At 41.1% G+C, this 23,833-nt stretch overlaps 1 protein-coding gene across 1 annotated transcript in view; it reads right to left on the bottom strand.

Moving 5' to 3' along the window:
- Positions 1–23,833, bottom strand: part of LOC138078747 (uncharacterized) — a 44,936-nt gene that overhangs the window by 4,003 nt on the left and 17,100 nt on the right. Inside the window, exon 2 of the mRNA XM_068971505.1 lies at positions 2,008–2,209. Within this exon, the coding sequence (XP_068827606.1) occupies positions 2,008–2,209 (202 nt within the window). The remainder of the gene's footprint in view (positions 1–2,007; positions 2,210–23,833) is intronic.

Raw genomic sequence — 23,833 nt, 5'->3', positions numbered from 1 at the left:
TTACTACAAACAAAGGTAGTAGAGGTGATGGAATTCCAGTTGAGCTATTTCAAATCTTAAAAGATGATGCTGTTAAAGTACTGCATTTAATATGCCAGCATATTTGGAAAACTCAGCAGTGGCCACAGGCCTGGAAAAGTTCAGCTTTCATTCAAATTCCAAAGAAGGGCAATGCCAAAGAATGTTCAAACTATTGTACAATTGCACTCATTTCACATGCTAGCAAGAATATGCTCAAAATTCTCAAGCTAGGCTTCAGCAGTATGTGAATCAAAAGTTTCCAGATGGAAATCTGGGTTTAGAAAAGGCAGGAACAAGAGATCAAATTGCCACCACTCACTGGATCTTGAAGAAAGCAAGGGAATTCCAGAAAAAAAATCTATGTCTGCTTCACTGACTATGCTAAAGCCTTTGATTGTGTGGATCACAACAAACTGTGGGAAATTCTTAAAGAGATGGGACTATCAGACCACCTTACTTGTCTCCTGAGAAGCCTGTATTTGGATCAAGAAACAATAGTTAGAACCCAGACATGGAACAACAGACTTGGTTCAAAATTGAGAAAAGAATATGTCAAGGCTGTATACTGTCACCCTGCTTATTTAACTTCTATGCAGAGTACATCATGGGAAATGCCAAGCTGGGTGAAACACAAACTGGAATCAAGATTGTCAGGAGACATAGCAACAATTTCAGATATGCAGATGATACCACTGTAATGGCAGAAAGTAAAGAGAAACTAAAGAGCCTCTTGACGAGAGTGAAAGAGGAGAGTGAAAATGCTGGCTTGAAACTCACTATCAAATACTAAGATCATGGCACCTGGTCACATCACTTCATGGCAAATAGAAAGGGAACAGGTGGAAACATGACAGATTTTATTTTCTTGGGCTCCAACATCAATGTGGACAATGACTGCAGCCATGAAATTAAGACACTTGCCCCTTGAAAGGAAAGCTATGACAAACATAGACAGTGTATTAAAAAACAGAGACATCACTTTGCCAACAAAAGTCCATACAGTTAAGACTATGGTTTTTTCAGTAGTCATTACAGATGTGAGAGTTGAACCATAAAGAAGGCTGAGCACCTAAGAAAGGATGCTTTCAAATTGTGGTGCTGGAGAAGATTCTTGAGAATCTCCTTGTACTGCAAGGAAATCAAACCAGTCAATCCTAAAGAAAATCAACCCTGAGTATTCATTGAGAGGACTGATGCTGAAGCTGAAGCCCAAATACTTTGGCTACCTGATACAAAGAACTGACTCACTGGAAAAGACCTGATACTGGGAAGGATTGAAGGCAAAAGGAGAAGGGGGCAAGAGATGATGCAATGGTTAAATAGCATTACAACTCAATGGATAGGCATTTTAGTGAACTCCCAGAGATAGTGAAGGACCCAGGGGAGCCTGGTGTGCTGCAGTCCATTGGGTCGCAAAGAGATTGGACACGACTGAGCAAATGAACAGCAACAACAGGAAAGACTAGAAGAGAAAGAGCCTTGTGGGAAAAGCAGCCTACTACTGGTTCTGGGGACACTGATTCTTTCCTCCCTCAAGTGGCACAAATTTCTGCTCCAGACCCACTGATTCCCACCGCATGTGTCCCAGCCAGTGGCTAGAGCACTTTGAATCTTACTCTCCTGTAAAGTGAGAATACACCCAAGGACTTTTTAACCTGACCCAAATAGAGTAAAGCCTCTTTTAGCACCTGATAGTGAAGGGGACCATAAGGAAACCCCAACAGCCCTCTTATCATCAACGCTAATTTCATCTAACGCTAATTCCATATAGTCAGGTAGCCTGACTATATAAGGCAGGTTCAAAACACAGCCTTAATCTTAGCCAAGCCACTCAAATTCCCCAAGGCCTCAGACTTCAGCCACCCATCCCCACCACGCTTTACAAGGCCTCTGTCTCTGTCTCACACATACACACACAAATACACTCACAGACACAGTGAATGGATTTTAGCCCTCTTCTCCAAAAGACTCCTGATGTTCACTTACCCTGAAGCAGTGCAGGGTAAGTCATAACCAGAGCGAAGCAGGTGGAGAGGAGAAGGGCTTGCCGGAGCATGATGCTGGTGGTGCTGAGCAGAGACCCCAGGAGGCTGGCAGAGGTGGGGAGCCCAAGAGTGCTGGACTGCAACTCCACAGGGCATTTATACAACCTCAGGCCCAGATCTCTGAAGTCAGCATTCCCAGGGGGCTGGGGGAAGGGAAAAAAAAAAAAAAACTTCACTCACAAAGGATGAGGTTGCCCTGGAGCAAAGGAGGGAAAAGGTAAGTGGAGGGGTGAGGGGCAGAAGGAGGAAGCAAGGAGGTTGGAGGAAATCATCAATGAGATCCTTATTGGTGACATTAGAGTTCTTTGCCCCATTTACCACCAGGGGCAGGGCTTCTTCTTCCACCAGATGGCAAACAATCCCCTCCTGACCCAGGACTGCAGGTGTATCCTATAGCATGCCTCAGCATGTGCCTTGTGCCCAGTCATGTCTGATTCTTTGTGACCCCATGGACTGTATCCTGCCAGGCTCTTCTGTCCATGGGGATTCTCCAGGCAAGAAAACTGGAGTGGGTTGCCATTTCCTTCTCCAAGGGATCTTCCCCACCCTGGGATCAAACCCGCATCTCCTGTGTCTCCCGCATTGCAGGCAAATTCCTTACACGATGAGCCGTCAGGGAAAGCTGTAGTTGGGAGCCTAATACTGCTTTACTGAGCCTCTGAAATGCCACCATTTGTCAGGCTATGAGACTAAGAACCGTGGTGAGAGCCTACTGGCTACTTTGGTGCTAATTGTCCAAGACAGACTTCAGCAATAAGTGAACAGTGAACTTCCAGATGTTCAAGCTGCTTTTAGAAAAGGCAGAGGAACCAGAGATCAAATTGCCAACATCCGCTGGATCATTGAAAAATCAAGAGAGTTTCAGAAAAACAACTATTTCTGCTTTATTGACTATGCCAAAGCCTTTGACTGTGTGGATAACAATAAACTGTGGAAAATTCTGAAAGAGATGGGAATAGCAGACCACCTGACCTGCCTCTTGAGAAATCTGTATGCAGGTCAGGAAGCAACAGTTAGAACTGGACATGGAACAACAGACTGGTTCCAAATAGGAAAAGGAGTACACCAAGTCTGTATATTGTCACCCTGCTTATTTAACTTATATGCAGAATACATCATGAGAAATGCTGGACTGGAAGAAGCACAAGCTGGAATCAAGATTGCTGGGAGAAATATCAATAACCTCAGATACACAGATAACACCACCCTTATGGCAGAAAGTGAAGAGGAACAAAAAAGCCTCTTGATGAAAGGCAAAGAGGAGAGTGAAAAAGCTGGTTTAAAGCTCAACATTCAGAAAACGAAGATCATGGAATCTGGTCCCATCACTTCATGGCAAATAGATGAGGAAACAGTGGCTGACTTTATTTTGGGGGGCTTCAAAATCACTGCAGATGGTGATTGCAGGCACGAAATTAAAAGACTCTCCTTGGAAGGAAAGTTATAACCAATCTAGACAGCATATTCAAAAGCAGAGATATCACTTTGCCAACAAAGGTCCATCTAATCAAGGCTATGGTTTTTCCAGTGGTCATATATGGATGTGAGAGTTGAACTGTGAAGAAAGCTGAGTGCAGAAGAATTGATGCTCTTGAACTGTGGTGTTGGAGAAGACCCTTGAGAGTCCCTTGGACTGCAAGGAGATCCAACCAGTCCATTCTGAAGATCAATCCTGGGTGTTCATTGGAAGGACTCCAATACTTTGGCCACCTCATGCAAACAGTTGACTCATTGGAAAAGACCCTGATGCTGGGAGGGATTGGGGTCAGGAGGAGAAGGGAACGACAGAGGATTAATTAGATGGCTGAATGGCATCACCGACTCGATGCACATGAGTTTGGGTGAACTCTGGGAGTTGATGATGGACAGGGAGGCCTGGTGTGCTGTGATTCATGGGGTCCCAAAGAGTTGGACAAGACTGAGTGACTGAACTGAACTGAGAGCCCTGTGCGAACAGGCTTCTAACTCCAGCAGATCCCTGCAAGAGAACCGTGATCAGAATGATAACTAGTGCAACTGTTATAATCACAGAAATACCTAAAATGGTAAGATTTCACATGTGCCACTGTCTCACTGGATATTCACCATGATTCTGTGCGAGAGTCACTCTTATTCTAATTTTTTTTTCTGGTGAGGTACCTAGAGGCTGAGGGACTACATGACTCCAGATTTCACCTGAAGATACTCACGCCCTTCCTCCATTCCTTGAACATGGAGCTCTTAGCTCTGAGGACTGGCTCCTGCTGACGACCTTCCCAGTCCTCTAGGGGGCAGTATGAAGCTGGGAGGCGTCCTTGGCTGAGCACTGAACCCTCCTCAATTCAGTTGCTCGGTCGTGTCTGACTCTTTGCGACCCCATGGACTGCAGCGCACCAGGCCTCCCTGTCCATCACCAATTCCCAGAATTTGTTCAGACTCATGTCTATTGAGTCAGTGATGCCACCCAACCGTCTCATCCTCTGTTGTCCCCTTATCCTGCCTTCAATCTTTCCCACCATCAGGGTCTTTTCTAATGAGTCAGTTCTTCGCATCAGGTGGCCAAAGTATTAGAGTTTCAGCTTCAACAAAAGTACTTCCAACGAATACTCAGGACTGATTTCCTTCAGGATGGACTGGTTGGATCTCCTTGCAGTTCAAGGGACTCTCAAGAGTCTTATCCAACACCACAGTTTAAAAGCATCAATTTCTCAGCACTCAGCTTTCTTTGTAGTCCAACTCTCACATCCATACGTGACTACTGGAAAAAACATAGTCTGGACTGTAAGGACCTTTGTTGGCAAAGTAATGTCTTGGCATTTTAATATGCTGTCTAGGTTGGTCATAACTTTCCTTCCAAGGAGTAAGCGTCTTTTAATTTCATGGCTGCAGTCACTGTCTGCAGTGATTTTGGAGCCCAAAAAAATAAAGTCAGCCATTGTTTCCACTGTTTCCCCATCTATTTGCCATATTTGCTAACCCTCCTGTTAGATACCAAACAGGCTGAGAAAAAAGAAGTTTATGTGGCAGGCTCACCTAAGTCGGCCTCCGCCCACTGAAGTCAGGACTGGAGAGGAGGTCTGCACAATTCCAGTCACAGGGTCAAATCCTGTGAGATCTTTCGATCATTTTCTTTACTTAAAAGGCATATGTTTCTTTATCCTAATGCCAGACCTAAGGTAATGTTATTATTCTCCTTTTCCAGATGAAGAAACCATGGCACAGAGAGGTTAAGGAATGTTTGAAAGTAAATGTTATAGAATCAGAAAGCAAACCTTTGGGCAGCCTGATGCTGGGGCCTCTGCTCTCAACCAGCTCTTTCATTTGTGCCTCCAGCCCTGTTTTCTCACCCTGTTGTCTCCCTGAGCTCCTCCATTTGTGCCCGCAGCCCGATTGTCTGGCTGGGCTCAATGGAAGTTTTGTCCTGGGAAATGTGCTACTGCACAGGCTTTACCTTCAAGGCAGAAGGAAAACAACACATTCTGCTTTTCTGGAAACTACATTTCCTTGGCAAGGCCTGTACAATGAAGTGTAACCAAACCCAACAGTCAGGAGCCTAAGAAGCAAGAAACTCGTGAAAAACTTGCAGGCTAATGACACTAGAAAACAATAGACTCAAATCGGACAATCATACAGCAAGTCACTGGCTGGTGGAAATGGGAGGATTTCATCTGGGTCAGCACAATGTGAGAGTGTTTCCTACCCCAGAAAAGTGGAAGCATCGGCTTCCAAATGTGCAAAGTAGAATCTCTGGTCTCCTTAAGGAGCACAGGACTTAGACCAGAGTCATCAGAAATGACCAGGTTCTTCTAGAAGCTTCCTCTAGAAGCTTTTTTCAAAACTTGACTACCAAAAAATACAGATACTGCTTTAGATGTTCTTCCAAAGCTCAGATGGTAAAGCATCTGCCTGCAATGCTGGAGACCCAGGTTCAATCTCTGGGTTGGGAAGATCTCCTGGAGAAGAAAACGGCAACCCACTCCAGTATTCTTGCCTCCAAAATCTCATAGACTGAAGAGCCTAGTAGGCTACAGCCCACGGAGTCACAAAGAGTCGCACACAACTCAACGACTTCACTTTCCTTTCTTCTTTTTCCAAAGATCATGGTACAATTTTTATGTGCCTCAGTTTCCACCACAGTTAGTGCAAGTACAGCTTCCAGGTGACCATTGCATTGAAGTATGGGAGCAAGTTGGTCTCCTTTCATGAAAATGTTTTATTCTTTCTCGTCACTTGAATATAGTTAGGTCATTAACACAGTGGGTCCCAGAGACGTCTCTGCTAAGGTGAGATGTACTAACATTGTCAGGTTACAATTATAGGATCTTTTTATTGATGTGGCATTGTAGGTCTGTTTTATAGTATTAAAATAATTTGGCTTTCTTAACTTTTTACATTGCTATCAACTGTTATAGAATAATATCATCTCAAAGCTTGAAGGTATATTAAACTGTACCCAGCTCAATCAAATAGTCAATTCATTTTTTAAAAGAATAACTTTTTCTTGAACATCCCTAGTAATGGAGAACTCATTGCATTGAGGAGAATAGTTCATCTTTGGACAATTATTCCTTGCAGTGGGAAAAATGTGTCTTCTTATAATTTCAACCTATTTGCCCCAGTTTTATTCTTGGGGTGCATATATATATAATTAGGTCCTTTTTTCCCTCTCTTCAGATATCAAAAGTGGCTATCATTTTACTTTCAAATTTCTTCACCATCCTAAAATATAATGGAAGTTTCTTACTATCTTATTCCCTCAAATTTCTCCAAAACCTAACAAAGTGTCTGGCACATCAGAGGTGATAAAAATATTTATTAATAATTTAATGATAGATGACTCTTGGTCTTTAGTCTCTGGTTGCATTAATCTGTGGTCTTCTGAAAAGGAAACACTATAATTGAAACAAGTTAGCACAAATTTGATTTAATTAAAGAGAAGAAAAAACTTTCACTATCCTTCTTTCTAGAAAATTTGCACATTAAATGCCAAATTAAATGCTAAAATGTAAGCCTGGCAGGAAGCGTGGAATGTTTCCTGAAAGCACAAAAGAAATGCAAAAGCTTTTGCATCTACTTTCTCACGAATGATATCAGTTTCTGGCAAGCGGGCTGAGCTAAGAATTGACATCCTTCAGACATGTCTCTATGCGTGCGTGCTTCTAAGTTGTTTCAGGCATGTCTGACTCTGTGCGACCCTATGGACTACAGCCCGTCAGGCTCCTCTGTCCGTGGGATTCTCCAGGGAAGAGCGGGTTGCCACGCCCTCCACTAGGGCCATCTCACCCTCCACAGATAGAAGCCCTGAAGCACCTAGGAAGTGGAGCCGGCAGTTTGGCCCAGGGCAAAGTGCTCCTTTCATTCTCCATTCCAAACTCCAACAGTCATTCTCCCCTTAAGGGCAATTTCCAGAGAGCAAGACAAGTTTCTCCCCTGAGGATCTAGGTGCCCAGAATGACTACCTGACCTCACAGATTATATACCGATTAAGGTTAGCCTAGTCATTTTAGGGCCAGTCAAGCATTTTTCCAGCATATGATCAGTGACCTAGCAATTACACTAAGTATCTTGAACAATTCAAAAGAAACCTCAAAATCAATTGTTTCTCAGAGATTATAACCATGGAGTAAATTTATTTTTATATTCACATTACAAAGGTAGTTTATAATGAGATACTGAGACTCCTAATCCAGCACTAGAGATACAAAAAAAAGTTATTTACTTAAAAAAAAAATTTAGAGAGTCACTGAAATACCATGACTAAAGCAGAACAGGCACTAGACAAAAGGTCAAAACCACAGACTCTGGCGTCCAGCAGCCTGGACTCTATCCAATATATCCTGGCTCTGCCAGTAATAATTAAGCAACCACGGACAATTTACTTAACTCATAGGAGTGCAGTTTTTTCTTTATATGATGAAGATAAAAATAGTTTTACTTTATTGGATTGCCGTAAGGGTTAAATTAATGTGTTCATGTAAAATGCCTAGAATAAGGAAAACCATAATGAAAATGAACTATTATTAGGCGCTAAAAATTAGCTATTGTTAGGTGCTAAAAAAAAAAAAAAAAAGGCTCAGGTCTCCAAAGAGTTGATAATATTGTTTTAAGGTGGAAATACAAAGGAGCATCATCCTGAAAATTTCCATGGGGAAGGTGTAACAAGTTAAAGAGTTAAGATTCACTTGAGTTTTTATTTATTTATTATGTACATATATATGTGTGTGTATATATTTTTTTTTTCTTTTTTTTTTTTGCTGTCCTGGGTCTGGGTCTCCTTTGCTGCCTGCGGCCTTTCTCTAGTTACAGATGTGAACAGGTGCCACTCTGTACTTGTGCTACACGGGTTTCTCACTGTGGTGGCCTCTCTTGTTGTGGAGCTCAAAGGCACACAGGCTCAGGAATTGTGGCACATGGGCCTGGTTTCTCCATGGCATGTGGCATCTTCCCAGACCAGGGATCAAACCTATATCCCTTTCATTGGCAGGTGGATTCTTAACCACTGGACCACCAGGGAAGTCCCACTTGAATTTAATATATTTCTGGGCTAATAGAAAGAAAGAAGGTAAACAGAAGGGACTCTAGGCAAAAGAAGTAATGTTGTATTGGAAAAGACAAAAAAGTGCACGAATAGCAATGTTCAAGGTGTCATGTCCTGAGAACGATAATCAATTTGGAAACATAGAGGAAATATATACTAACTGCTAGATTCTAAACCACTGAACGGGGGTGCTGTCTTCATCAACTTTGCATTGCCCACTGCTACAGAGTCTATGATAGTCACATAATGATTGCCAAATAAATTATTAGTTGTCTGTATTGAACTATAACGTGGGATAGGTGAGAAGGCATCATTATTCAAGCAACAAAATAGTAGCTAAAAACTTGAGTTCTGGACTGTGAATCCAGGTCTTTGTGAGAACTCAGTCTTGTGCAAGTTACTTGAACCTTCAAAATGCAGGGGACAATAGTAATCATTTCACAGGGTCATTGTGAACGTTAAATGAAATTTAATCCATTTATTCCATGGATTAAATGTAATTACTGTACAGTAAATGATCAATGATTGGCAGCTATCATTATTATGACTTGAAATGGGCCTTGAAGAATGAATTAAAAGTGCAAGAGTGGCTATTCTCATTCAAAAGGAGTTCCTGACTGGAGAACAGAGTGTGAGCATGAGGGGAAAGAAGGTAGAAGGAGAGAAGGTTATAAAAATTAAAAAAAAAAGTCTGAAATAGCATTTGGGACCAGATCAAGAAATGGGTTGAGTCATTATTCTGCCAGCAGAATGGAGTCCTTAAGGACTCCATGCTTTAGACAGGCTAACCAAACCTGCACAGAGAGAAAACAGGTCAGCTATGATGCAACACAAACAAGAACTGCTGCGGGTTAAGCAGTGTGGTGGCCCTAGGCATGAAAGGAAATACACAGATACCAAAGACATTACACAGAAAACTAGCCAATCTGATCACACGGACCACAGCCTTGTCTAACTCAATGGAACTAAGCCATGCCGTGTGGGGCCACCCAAGACGGACGGGTCATGGTGAAGAGGTCTGACAGAATGTGGTCCACTGGAGAAGGGAATGGCAAACCACTTCAGTATTCTTGCCTTGAGAGCCCCATGAACAGTATGAAAAGGCAAAATGATAGGATACTGAAAGTTTTCTCAAACTCATGTCCATTGAGTTGGTGATGCCATCCAACCATCTCATCTTCTCTCATCCCCTTCTCCTCCCACCTTCAGTCTTTCCCAGCATCAGGGTCTTTTCAAATGAGTCAGTTCTTCGCATCAGGTGGCCAAAGTATTGGAGTTTCAGTTTCAACATCAGTCCTGTGAGAGGTTGGACAAGGTAAATGAAAGAACTTCAGTTTCCCCTATCACATTTCAAGTTACATAAGGAAAAAGAAAGAAAAGGTTTGAGTGTGTTTTGCTGACCTCTCCAAGAGATGTAATACAAATTCACCATGGAATTTTATTCACCATTATTTTCCTTACAAATGAGCCTCCTCTTAACCACCACAAAACTCGTTTAGGTAAAGTTGAATAGAGCTTAAAGGATCGATAAAGAATGCAAGAGCCCATATTTCATTATAAGATTTTATATAAGATGATGGATGTTCACTGAACTTACTGTGGTAATCATTTCATAATGCATGTTAAGTCAAATCATTGTGCTGTACACCTTAAACTTATACAGTGCTATATATCAATTACATCTCAATAAAACTGTAGAAAAAAACATATTTATTTTGTTCAAATCAAATGAATATAGTACCTGATAAAAATTTCAAACAAGGCTTAAAAGTATAAAATTGAAATGGAAAATACCTCTGCTTCCTAACCCTGAAACCATGATTAACAGTTTCTTCTAGTTCTTTAAAAAAAAAAAAAATGCATTATTCTTACTGCTCAATACTCATGGAGGATTATAGTCCTATTCACTTTATGAGATATTCTAAATTTTATTCTTAGATTCATACATTTAACAAGTATTTGATTCTTACTTTATCCAGGCACTGCTTCACTGCTTAGTTTTTTTTTTTAATAAAGTGGAAGATTCTTTAAATTCTATAATGCCTTACAGTTTTCATAAGTTTAACACACGTAATTTCATATAATCCCATAATAACCCTTTTTCCCACTCTAGCCCTTTATTTTCCCTCTCCCCTTCCCTCTCCCCACTGGTAACCACTAGTTTGTTCTCTATATCTGGGAGTCTGCTTCTTTTTTGTTATATTCACTAGTTTATTGTATTTTTTAGATACCATGTATAAGTGATATCATACAGTATATGTCTTTTTATAACTTATTTCACTTAGCATAATGCCCTCCAAGTCCATCCATGTTGCTGTAAATGGCAGAATTTCATGCTTTTTTATGGCTGAGTAGTATTCCATGATGTGTGTGTGTGTGTGTGTGTGTGTGTCTGTGTGTGTCTGTGTGTTTACCACATCTTCTTTACCCATTTCTCTGTTGCTTACATATTTTGGCAATTGTAAATAATGCTACTCTGAACATTGGAGTGCATGCATCTTTTTGAATTAGTGCTTTTGTTTCTTGCAGATATACATCCAGGAGTGGAATTGCTATATCATATGGTAGTTCTATTTTCAGTTTTTTAAGAAATCTCTATGCTGGTTTCCATAGCGGCTGCACCAAATTACATTCTCACCAACAGTGTAGGAGTGTTCCCTTTTCTCCTTAGCACCAGTTTTAACCATCTGAGCAAACTTTCTGATTAATAACCCAGCATACTCCCTATGCCTCCTAGAGTTCATTCATTTAACATATACTGATGAATCACCTTTATTTTTTTTCAGAATTTTTCTTGCAAGGGCTCAAAGCTATGTATACAAAGGAAGTAAAAGATATAATATGACAAGAGCCTTAAGGAAACATAGGGTATTCTGGTGATCCAGAGGAGATAGAGATTACACTCACTAATGATGGTTAAATCAACAGTTGTTCAAAAACTCAGTGAGTCAGGAAGTATGCTAGATTCTAGTGACATAAAGACTGTCTCTCACTCTAAAGATATTCTTGGCTAGTTGTTCAGGAAGCTTTCATAAAAGAGGTTACATTTTAACTGGATCTTAGAAGGTGGAAAGATTTTATCAGGGGAAATGATGGGTAAAACAGGGAGGATTATCAGGAAGAAAAAACGAATCCAACTAAATACACATAGAGGCAAAGATAGGAGAGCAGAGGAATATTCAGGGAATAGCAATTAGGTTCATTTCTCCTACAGGGTTGTTGCAGAAAACATAAGGAATTTGAGACCATAGAATGGAATACCTTCCCTAGACCAAAGAGATTTGACTCATTGGTAGATAATAGCCTGTTACTGAAGGGCATCCCTGGTGGCTCAGTGGTAAAGAATCCACCTGCAATGCAGGAAATGCAAGAGATGCAGGTTCAATCTCTGGGGTCTGGAACATTCCCTGGAGAAGGAAATGGCAACCCACTCCAGTATTCTTGCCTGGGAAATAGCATGGACAGAAGAATCTGGCAGTCTATAATCCATGGAGTTGCAAAGAGTCAGAGGCAACCAAACACGCATGCATGAAGTCTTGTTGGTAGATTAAGCTGATCCAACTCATACTGTATGAAGACAATCAGAGAGAATTTTAAAGAAGAGAAGAGGGTGTTACAGTAGCACAGTCAAGACATTAAGTAGCAAGAATAGCATAAGTAAGTAAGTAAAGTCACTCAGTCGTGTCCAACTCTTTGTGACCCCGTGGACCGCAGCCCATCAGGCTCCTCAGTCCATGGGATTCTCCAGGCAAGAATACTGGAGTGGGTTGCCATTTCCTTCTCCAGGGGATCTTCCCGACCCAGGGATTGAACCCGTGTCTCCCGCATTGGAGGCAGACGCTTTAACCTCTGAGCCACCAGGGAAGCCAAGAATAGCATACAATCAGCAAATTAAATTTGTGTGGATGGCGTGGGAAGTGAGGGTCCAGGGAGTGGGAAAACAACACCAAGTTTTAAAGAGTAAATTATTCCAGTGACATACACAGGCATTCAAGCCAGGAACGAGTTTCTGAATGGTGTTAGGAAGAGAAGAGCTTGGGTGAGGAGAGAATTTTCAGCAGGGGGCAAGATCCGTTTGGCTAGTGGAAGTTATGTTGCTTTAAGAGAATCTTCATGGGAATATTCCATAAGCAGCAGAAACCATGAGGATGAAGTCCATGAGATTTTGCTTTATGTGTAGATATGTGTGATTCATTTGCTCTGAAGTGATGACTGTGACCAAAGAGTAGATACAATTCCAAGACAGATGGGGAAAGGCAGGAAGACTAGGAAAAGGATTGGTCTAGGAAGTTCTTTCATTTAGGACAACCGAGGAAAAGCCAGCAAAGGAGACAGAGAAGTAGAAAACCATAATGTTACATAGACAAGGAAAATGAGGAAAGAGAATACTTCAAGGAGATAGTAAACAGCATCAGATGCAGCCAAGACAGGTCAAGAATAAAGAAAATTAAGGAAGTAAGCGAATGTGAAGTCAAGTGGGCCTTAGAAAGCATCACTACAAACAAAGCTAGTGGAGGTGATGGAATTCCAGTTGAGCTGTTTCAAATCCTGAAAGATGATGCTGTGAAAGTGCTGCACTCAATATGCCAGCAAATTTGGAAAACTCAGCAGTGGCCACAGGACTGGAAAAGGTCAGTTTTCATTCCAATCCCAAAGAAAGGCAATGCTGCAGATGATACCACCTTATGGCAGAAAGTGAAGAGGAGCAAAAAAGCCTCTTGATGAAAGTGAAAGAGCAGAGCGAAAAGGTTGGCTTAAAGCTCAACATTTAGAAAACTAAAATCATGGCATCCGGTCCCATCACTTCATTGCAAATAGATGGGGAAAAAGTGGAAAAAGTGTCAGACTTTATTTTTGGGGGCTCCAAAATCACTACAGATGGTGACTGCAGCCATGAAATTAAAAGAGGCTTACTCCTTGGAAGGGAAGTTATGACCAACCTAGATAGCATATTCAAAAGCAGAGACATTACTTTGCTGACTAAGGTCCATCTGGTCAAGGCTATGGTTTTTCCTGTGGTCATGTATGGATGTGAGAGTTGGACTGTGAAGAAGGCTGAGCACCAAAGAATTGATGCTTTTGAACTGTGGTATTGGAGAAGACTCTTGAGAGTCCCTTGGACTGCAAGGAGATCCAACCAGTCCATTCCGAAGGAGATCTGCCCTGGGATTTCTTTGGAAGGAATGATGCTAAAGCTGAAACTCCAGTACTTTGGCCACCTCATGCGAAGAGTTGACTCATTGGAAACGACTCTGATGCTGGGAGGGATTGGGGGCAGGAGGAGAAGGGGATGACCGAGGATGAGATGGCTGGATGGCATCACGGACTCGATGGACGTGAGTCTGAGTGAACTCCGGGAGGTGGTGATGGACAGGGAGGCCGGGCATACTGCGATTCATGGGGTCGCAGACATAACTGAGCAACTGAAATGAACTGAACTGAAGCAGGGAAGAAAAACCAATCAAGAGACAATCAGCAGGGGGTGATTCTAAAATGGCAGAGGAACAGGACTGGGAGACCACTTTCTCCCCCACAAATTCATGGAAAGAACATTTGAACACTGAGCAAATTCCACAAAACAACTTCTGAATGCTGGCAAAGGACATCAGGCACCCAGAAAGGCAGCCCATTGTCTTTGAAAGGAGGTAGGACAAAAGATAAAAAGAGAGACAAAAGAGGTAGGGATCCATCCCTGGAAGGGAGTCTTAAAAGAGAAGTTTCCAAACACCAGGAAACACTCTCAACAGCGGGTCTGTGGGGAATCTTGAAATCTCAGAGGCATAACCGGGAGGAAAAATAAATAAATAAATAAGTAAAACCCACAGATTACATGCCTAATGGCAACTCCCAGCGCTCACAGCTGCCACCAGAAAACGGGCGCTGAACAGGGAAGCGTGGGGGGCTGAACAGGGAGGCGTGGGCTGCATTGCTTAGGGCAGACGTGGCCAGAGTGCCCTGAGGGCAATCTGAGGGAACTAACATAAGATAGCAATCCAAACTCTGGGAAAACCAGAGAGAGAGACCAAAAAAAAGAGAGAGAGAGAGAGAGAACTGTCCTGCAAAATGCCCTAAACTGAGGCACTGCCAGGCCTGCTCACAGAACAAAGGACTGAGCGAATACCAGAGGAGAGCTAGTAGGCTGCTGGCTGGTCCATCCCCCGCTGGATACAAGCAGGCAGGGGGCAGCCATAGCTGGAAACGGGCAATCGCGGCCCCAAAGAGGCATCCTCTACCACACTGCAAACAGGCTCCATTGCTAACCAAGAGTTCTTGGGATTCTGGACAGCTGACATCTGCCAGGAGGGTTGCAGCCAGAGATCAGCTCCCCAGAAGAGATACATGTCACACCTGAGAAGGCACACCCGTGGTACACCCAGAAAACTGAGCAGCAGGGATGGGGAACGCGATAAGACACACCACCCACCTGGGGGCAACTGCGCACACCAAGCACCTGGTCACCTGAGCTGCTCGGACCTGGGAAGGGCACAAAACACAGGCCCAACCAACTCTGCACCTTTGGGGAGTACTCGAGAACCTGAACCTGAGCGGCTTAGACCTGGGAAGTGCATGCAACCCAGGGCCCACCTCAGGCAGTTCCTGGCAGAGCAACCTGGAGTCTGAGCAGTGCAGACAAGGAAAGCACACATGCCACGAGTGGGGGCAAACCCAGTGCGGCTGAAACACTGCGAGCACTCCCCACACATGCCAGTGATATCTGTTTGCAGTGTTCCCCCATCCCCACAGCACGACTGAACAAGTGAGCCTAAAGAAGTGACCACCTTTGCCCCCACCCCTTTTGTCAGAAATTAAACAGTGAAGAGACCAGCAAACAGAAGAAGCTAAAATAAATAGAGGGAACCTCTTTGCAAGTGACAAGTGCAACAGATTAAAACCCTGTAGTTAGCACCGACTACATCAGAAGGGGCCTATAAATCTTGAGATGTTTAAGCTGGTTCAAGGAACTATCTGAAACTGAACTAACTCCACACTGTCCACAACAGCTCCAGAGAAATTCCTAGATGTATTTTTACTATTATCACTTTTATAATTTTTAAATTTTTTTTATTTTTAAGTTTCTATTACCCCTTTCATTTTCATTTTTATAATCTACTATTATTTTCAAAAACGCCCATATTTTTAAAAGCAAACTTCATATATATTTTTTTATAAAGTTTGTGACTTTTTTTTAAATATTGTATTTTTGAGAATCTAACCTCTATCCCTAGATTTTTAATCTTTGCTTTTTGGTATTTGTTATCAATTTTGTACCTATAAGAACCCAATCTTCAATACACATTTTTACTTGGGCTTGACTGCTCTCTCCCCCTTTGGACTCTCCTTTTTCTCTACCAGGTTGCCTCTATCTCCTCCCTCCCCCTTCTCTTCTCTACCCAAATCTGTGATTCTCTTTGTGTGTTCTGGGCTGTGCAGAACCCTTAAGGTATTGATAACTGGCTGGATCTTTCTCTCTTCTTTTGATTCCCCCTTTTCTCCTCCTGGTCACCTCTGTCTCCTTCCTCCTTCTTCTCTTCTCTGTGTAACTCCGTGAACATCTGTGAGGGGTCCAGACTGTGGAGAGTGGCTAGCTTGCTCTCTCCCCTTTTGATTCCCCCTCATCTCCTCCTGGTCACTTCTATCTCCCTCCTCCCTCTTCTCTTCTCAGTGTAACTCTGTGAACTTCTACAGGTGTCCCTCACTATGGAGAAACTTCTCATCATTAACATTAATATTTTATCATCAGTGCTGTATACATGGAGAAGTCTTGAGGCTACTGTAAGAATAAGACTGAAATCCAGAGTCAGGAGGCTTAAGTTCAAAACCTTAGAACACCAGAGGACTCCTGACTCCAGGGAACATTAATCAGTAAGAGCTCATCCAAAAAAGTCCATACCTACACAGAAACCAAGCACCACCCAAAAGCCAACAAGTTCCAGAGCAAGATATACCGTGAAAATTCTCCAGCAACACAGGAACATAGCCCTGAGCTTCAATATACAGGCTGCCCAAAGTCACACCAAACCTACTGACACCTGAAAACTCACTAGTGGACACGTCATTGCACTCCAGAGAGAAGAAATCCAGTTCCACCCACCAGAACACTGACACAAGCTTCCCTAACAAGGAAATCTTGACAAGCCACTCTTCCAACCCCACCCACAGCAAGGAACCTCCACAATAAAGAAGAATCACAAACTGCCAGAATACAGAAAGGCCACTCCAAACACAGCAATCTAAACAAGATGAAAAGGCAGAGAAATATTCAGCAGGTAAAGGAACAGGATAAATGCCCACCAAACCAAACAAAAGAGGAAGAGATAGGAAATCTACCTGAAAAAAAATTCAGAATAACGATAGTGAAAGTGATCCAAAATATTGAAAACAAAATGGAGTTAGAGATAAATAGCCTGGAGACAAGGACTGAGGAGATACAAGAAATGTTTAACAAGGATCTAAAAGAAATAAAAAAGAGTCAATATATAATGAATAATGCAATAAAAGAGATCAAAAACACTCTGGAGGGAACCAACAGTAGAACAATGGAGGTAGAAGATAGAATAACTGAGGTAGAAGAGAGAATAGCAGAAATAAATGAAGCAGAGAGGAAAAACGAAAAAAAGAATTAAAAGAAATGAGGACAACCTCAGAAACCTCTGGGACAATGTTAAATGCCACAACATTCGAATCATGGGAGTCCCAGAAGAAGAAGACAAAAAGAAAGACCATGAGAAAATACTTGAGGACATAATAGTTGAAAACTTCCCTAAAATGGGGCAGGAAATAGTCACCCAAGTCCAAGAAACCCAGAGTCCCAAACAGGATAAGCCCAAGGCGAAACACCCCAAGACACATATTAATCAAATTAACAAAGATCAAACACAAAGAACAATATTAAAAGCAGCAGGGGGAAAACAACAAATAACACACAAGGGGATTCCCATAAGGATAACAGCTGATCTTTCTATAGAAACTCTTCAGGCCAAGAGGAAATGGCAGGACATACTTAAAGTGATGAAAGAAAATAACCTACAGCCCAGATTACTGTACCCAGCAAGGATCTCATTCAAATATGAAGGAGATATCAAAAGTTTTACAGACAAGCAAAAGCTGAGAGAATTCAGCACCACAAAACCAGCTCTCCAACAAATCCAAACGATCTTCTCTAGACAGGAAACACAGAAAGGGTATATAAACTCGAGCCCAAAATAACAAAGTAAATGGCAATGGGATCATACTTATCAATAAGTACCTTAAATGTAAATGGGTTGAATGTCCCAACCAAAAGACAAAGACTGGCTGAATGGATACAAAATCAAAACCCCTATACATGTTGTCTACAAGAGACTCACTTCAAAACAAGGGACACATACAGACTGAAAGTGAAGGGCTGGATAAAGATATTCCATGAAAATAGAGACCAAAAGAAAGCAGGAGTAGCAATACTCATATCAGATAAAATAGACTGTAAAACAAAGGCTGTGAAAAGAGACAAAGAAGGACACTACATAATGATCAAAGCATCCATCCAAGAAGAAGATATAACAATTATAAATATATATGCACCCAACATAGGAGCACCACAATATGTAAGGCAAATGCTAACAAGTATGAAAGGGGAAATTAACAATAACACAACAATAGTGGGAGACTTTAATACCCCACTCACACCTATGGACAGATCAACTAAACAGAAAACTAACAAGGAAACACAAACTTTAAATGATACAATAGGCCAGCTAGACCTAATTGATATCTATAGGACATTTCACCCCAAAACAATGAATTTCACCTTTTTCTCAAGCATACACGGAACCTTCTCAAAGATAGATCACACCCTGGGCCATATATAGCCTTGGTAAATTCAAAAAAATTGAAATCATTCCAAGCATCTTTTCTGAACACAATACAGTAAGATTAGATCTCAATTACAGGAGAAAAACTAATAAAATTTCCAATATATGGAATCTGAACAACACACTGCTGAATGAACAACAAATCACAGAAGAAATCAAAATATGCATAGAAATGAAAGAAAATGAAAACATAACAACCCAAAACCTGTGGGACACTGTAAAAACAGTGCTAAGGGGAAGGTTCATAGCAATAAAGGCATACCTCAAGAAACAAGAAAAAAGTCACACAAATAAACTAACTCTACACCTACAACAACTAGAAAAGGAAGAAATGAAGAACACCAGGGTTAGCAGAATGAAAAAAAACTTAAAAATTAAGGCAGAAATAAATGCAAAAGAAACAAAAGAGACCATAGCAAAAATCAATAAAGCCAAAAGCTGGTTCTTTGAGAACATGAATAAAATGGACAAACCACTAGCCAGACTCATCAAGAAACAAAGGGAGAAGAATCAAATCAATAAAATTAAAAATGAAAATGGAGAAATCACAAGAGACAACACAGAAATACAAAGGATCGTAAGAGACTACTATCAGCAATTATATGCCAATAAAACAGACAACTTGAAGGAAATGGACAAATTCTTAGAAAAGTACAACTTTCCAAAACTGAACCAGGAAGAAATGGAAAATCTCAACAGACCCATCACAAGCACGGAAACTGAAACTGTAATCAGAAATCTTCCAGCAAACAAAAGCCCAGGTCCAGACGACTTCACAGCTGAGTTCTACCAAAAATTTCGAGAAGAGCTAACAGCTATCCTACTCAAACTCTTCCAGAAAATTGCAGACGAAGGTAAACTTCCAAACTCATTCTATGAGGCCACTATCATCCTAATACCAAAGCCAGATAAATATGCCACACACAAAAAAGAAAACTACAGGCCAATATCACTGATGAACATAGATGCAAAAATCCTTAACAAAATTCTAGCAAGCAGAATCCAACAACACATTAAAAAGATTATACATCATGACCAAGTGGGCTTTATCCCAGAGATGCAAGGATTCTTCAATATCTGCAAATCAATCAATGTAATACACCACATTAACAAACTGAAAGATAAAATCCATATGATTATCTCAGTAGATTAAGACTTTGACAAAATTCAACATCCATTTATGATAATTTAAAAAAAAAAAACTCTCCAGAAAGCAGGAATAGAAGGAACATACTTCAACATAATAAAAGCTATATATGACAAACCCACAGCAAACATTATCCTCAGTGGTGAAATATTGAAAACATTTCCCCTAAAGTCAGGAATAAGACAAGGGTACCCACTCTCACCACTACTATTCAACATAGTTTTGGAAGTTTTGGCCACAGCAATCAGAGCAGAAAAAGAAATAAAAGGAAAAGAAGTAAAACTCACTGTTTGCAGATGACATGATCCTCTACATAGAAAACCCTAAAGACTCCTCCAGAAAATAACTAGAGCTAATCAATAAATATAGTAAAGTTACAGGATATAAAATTAACACACAGAATCCTTTGCATTCCTATACACTAACAATGAGAAAACAGAAAGATAAATTAAGGAAACAATTCCATTCACCATTGAAACGAAAAAAATAAAATACTTGGGAATATATCTACCTAAAGAAACTAAAGACCTATATATAGAAAACTATAAAACATTGGTGAAAGAAATCAAAGAGGGCACTAACAGATGGAAAAATATACCGTGTTCATGGATCAGAAGAATCAATATAGTGAAAATGAGTATACTACCCAAAGCAATCTATAGACTCAATGCAATCCCTATCAAGCTACCAATGGTATTTTTCACAGAGCTAGAACAAATAATTTCACAATATGTATGGAAATACGAAAAACCTCAAATAACCAAAGCAATCTTAAGAAAGAAGAATGGAACTGGAGGAATCAACCTGCCTGACTTCAGGCTATACTACAAAGCCACAATCATCAAGACAGTATCGTACTGGCACAAAGAAAGAAATGTAGATCAATGGAACAAAATAGAAAGCCTAGAGAAAAACCCACGCACCTATGCACACCTTATCTTTGACAAAGGAGGCAAGAATATACAATGAAGAAAAGACAGTCTCTTTAACAAGTGGTGCTGGGAAAACTGGTCAACCACTTGTAAAAGAATGAAACTAGAACACTTTCTAACACCATACACAAAAATAAACTCAAAATGGATTCAAGATCTAAATGGAAGACCAGAAACTATAAAACTCCTAGAGGAGAACATAGGAAAAACACCTCCAACATAAATCACAGCAGGATCCTCTATGACCCACCTCCCACAATAATGGAAATAAAAGCAAAATTAAACAAATGGGAACTTATTGAACTTAAAAGCTTTTGAACAATGAAGAAAACTGTAAGCAAGGTGAAGAGACAGCCTTCAGAATGGGAGAAAATATTAGCAAATGAAGCAACTGACAAAGAATTAATCTCAAAAATATACAGGCAATGCCTCCAGCTCAATTCCAGAAAAATAAACGACCCAATCAAAAAATGGGCCAAAGAACTAAAGAGACATTTCTCCAAAGAAGACATACAGATGGCTAACAAACACATGAAAAAATACTCAACATCACTCATTATCAGAGAAATGCAAATCAAAACCACAATGAGGTACCATTTCACACTAGTCAGAATGGCTGCTATCCAATGTCTACAAACAATAAATGCTGGAGAGGGTGTGGAGAAAAGGGAACCCTCTTACACTGTTGGTGGGAATGGAAACTAGCACAGCCACTATGGAGAACAGTGTGGAGATCCCTTAAAAAACTGAAAATAGAACTGCCATATGTCCCAGCAATCCCACTGCTGGGCGTACACACCGAGGAAACCAGAATTGAAAGAGATGCATGTACCCCAATGTTCATCGCAGCACTGTTTATAATAGCCAGGACATGGAAGCAACCTCGATGTCCATCAGCAGACGAATGGATAACAAAGCTGTGGTACATATACACAATGGAGTATTAGTCAGCCATTAAAAAGAATACATTTGAATCAGTTCTAATGAGGTGGATGAAACTGGAGCCTATTATACAGACTGAAGTAAGGCAGAAAGAAAAACACCAATACAGTATACTAACATATATATACGTGCTAGTAAAGTAATGCTCAAAATTCTCCAAGCCAGGCTTCAGCAATATGTGAACCATGAACTTCCTGATGTTCAAGCTGGTTTTAGAAAAGGCAGAGGAACCAGAGATCAAATTGCCAACATCTGGTGGATCATCAAAAAAGCAAGAGAGTTCCAGAAAAACATATATTTCTGCTTTATTGACTATGCCAAAGCCTTTGACTGTGTGGATCACAATAAACTGTGGAAAATTCTGAAAGAGATAAGAATTCCAGACCACCTGACCTGTCTCTTGAGAAACCTATATGCAGGTCAGGAAGCAACAGTTAGAACTGGACATGGAACAGCAGACTGGTTCCAAATAGGAAAAGGAGTACGTCCAGGCTGTATATTGTCACCCTGCTTATTTAACTTATTTCAGAGTACATCATGAGAAACACTGGACTGGAAGAGACACAAGCTGGAATCAAGATTGCCAGGAGAAATATCAATAACCTTAGATATGCAGATGACACCACCCTTATGGCAGAAAGTGAAGAAGAACTAAAAAGCCTCTTGATGAAAGTAAAAGAGGAGAGTGAAAATGTTGGCTTAAAGATCAACATTCAGAAAACAAAGGCCATGGCATCTGGTCCCATCACTTCATGGCAAATAGATGGGGAAAGAGTGGAAACAGTGTCAGACTTTATTTTTGGGAGCTCCAAAATCACTGCAGATGGTGATTACAGCCATGAAATTAAAAGACGCTTACTCCTTGGAAGAAAAGTTATGACCAACCTAGATAGTATATTCAAAAGCAGAGACATTACTTGCCGACTAAGGTCCATCTAGTCAAGGCTATGGTTTTTCCTGTGGTCATATATGGATGTGAGAGTTGGACTGTGAAGAAGGCTGAGCACCAAAGAATTGATGCTTTTGAACTGTGGTGTTGGAGAAGACTCTTGAGAGTCCCTTGGACTGAAAGGAGATCCAACCAGTCCATTCTGAAGGAGATCAACCCTGGGATTTCTTTGGAAGGAATGATGCTAAAGCTGAAACTCTAGTACTTTGGCCACCTCATGCGAAGTGTTGACTCATTGGAAAAGACTCTGATGCTGGGAGGGATTGGGGGCAGGAGGAGAAGGGGACAACAGAGGATGAGATGGCTGGATGGCATCACGGACTCTATGGATGTGAGTCTGAGTGAACTCCGGGAGTTGGTGATGGACAGGGAGGCCTGGCGTGCTGCGATTCATGGGGTCTCAAAGAGTCGGACACGACTGAGCAACTGAACTGAACTGAACTGAACGCATATATATGGAATTTAGAATGATGGTAATGATAACCCTGTATGTGAGACAGCAAAAGAGACACAGATGTATAGAAGTCTTTTGGACTCTGTGAGAGAGGGAGAGGGTGGGATGATTTGAGGGAATGTCATGGAAACATGTATAATATCGTATAAGAAACGAATCTCCAGTCCAAGTTCGATACAGGATGCTTGGGACTGGTGCACTGGGGTGACCTGGAGGGATGGTACCGGGAGGGAGGAGGGAGGGGTGTTCAGGACAGGGAACACATGTATGCCCATGGTGGATTCATGTTTATGTGTGGCAGAACCAATACAATATTGTAAAGTAATTAGCATCCAATTAAAATAAATAAATTTAAATTAAAAAAAAGAAAGCTGTGGTACATATACACGATGGAAAATTACTCAGCCATTAAAAAGAATACATTTGAATCAGTTCTAATGAGGTGGATGAAGCTGGAGCCTATTACACAGAGTGTAGTAAGCCAGAAAGAAAAACATCAATACACTATAAAAACGCATATATATGGAATTTAGGAAAATAGTAACGATAACCCTCTATGTGAGACATCAAAAGAGACACAGATGTATAGAACGGTCTTTTGGGCTCTGTGGGAGAGGGCGATTGTGTGGTGATTTGGGAGAATGGCATTGAAACATGTATATTATCATATACATGAATTGTGAAATGGATTGCCAGTCCAGGTTTGATGCATGGGACAGGGTGCTCGGGGCTGGTGTGTTGGAATGACCAAGAGTCATGGGATGGGGAGGGAGGTGAGAGAGGGGTTCAGGATGGGGAACATATGTACTCCCATGTCTGATTCATGGCAATGTATGGCAAAACCACTACAATATTATAATTAGCCTCCAATGAAAATGAATAAATTTATATTTAAAAAGAGACAATGAGCAGTTATTTGTGGGGGAGAAATTATTTTGGGGTTTAGGTAAAAAGTATTGAAATCAAGACAACAAG

Source organism: Capricornis sumatraensis, chromosome 4, assembly GCF_032405125.1.
Source record: "Capricornis sumatraensis isolate serow.1 chromosome 4, serow.2, whole genome shotgun sequence".
In the NCBI taxonomy this organism is placed as follows: domain Eukaryota; kingdom Metazoa; phylum Chordata; class Mammalia; order Artiodactyla; family Bovidae; genus Capricornis; species Capricornis sumatraensis.
Note: the sequence above shows the minus strand (reverse complement) of the source record. Positions and strands in the feature narration are given on the sequence as shown.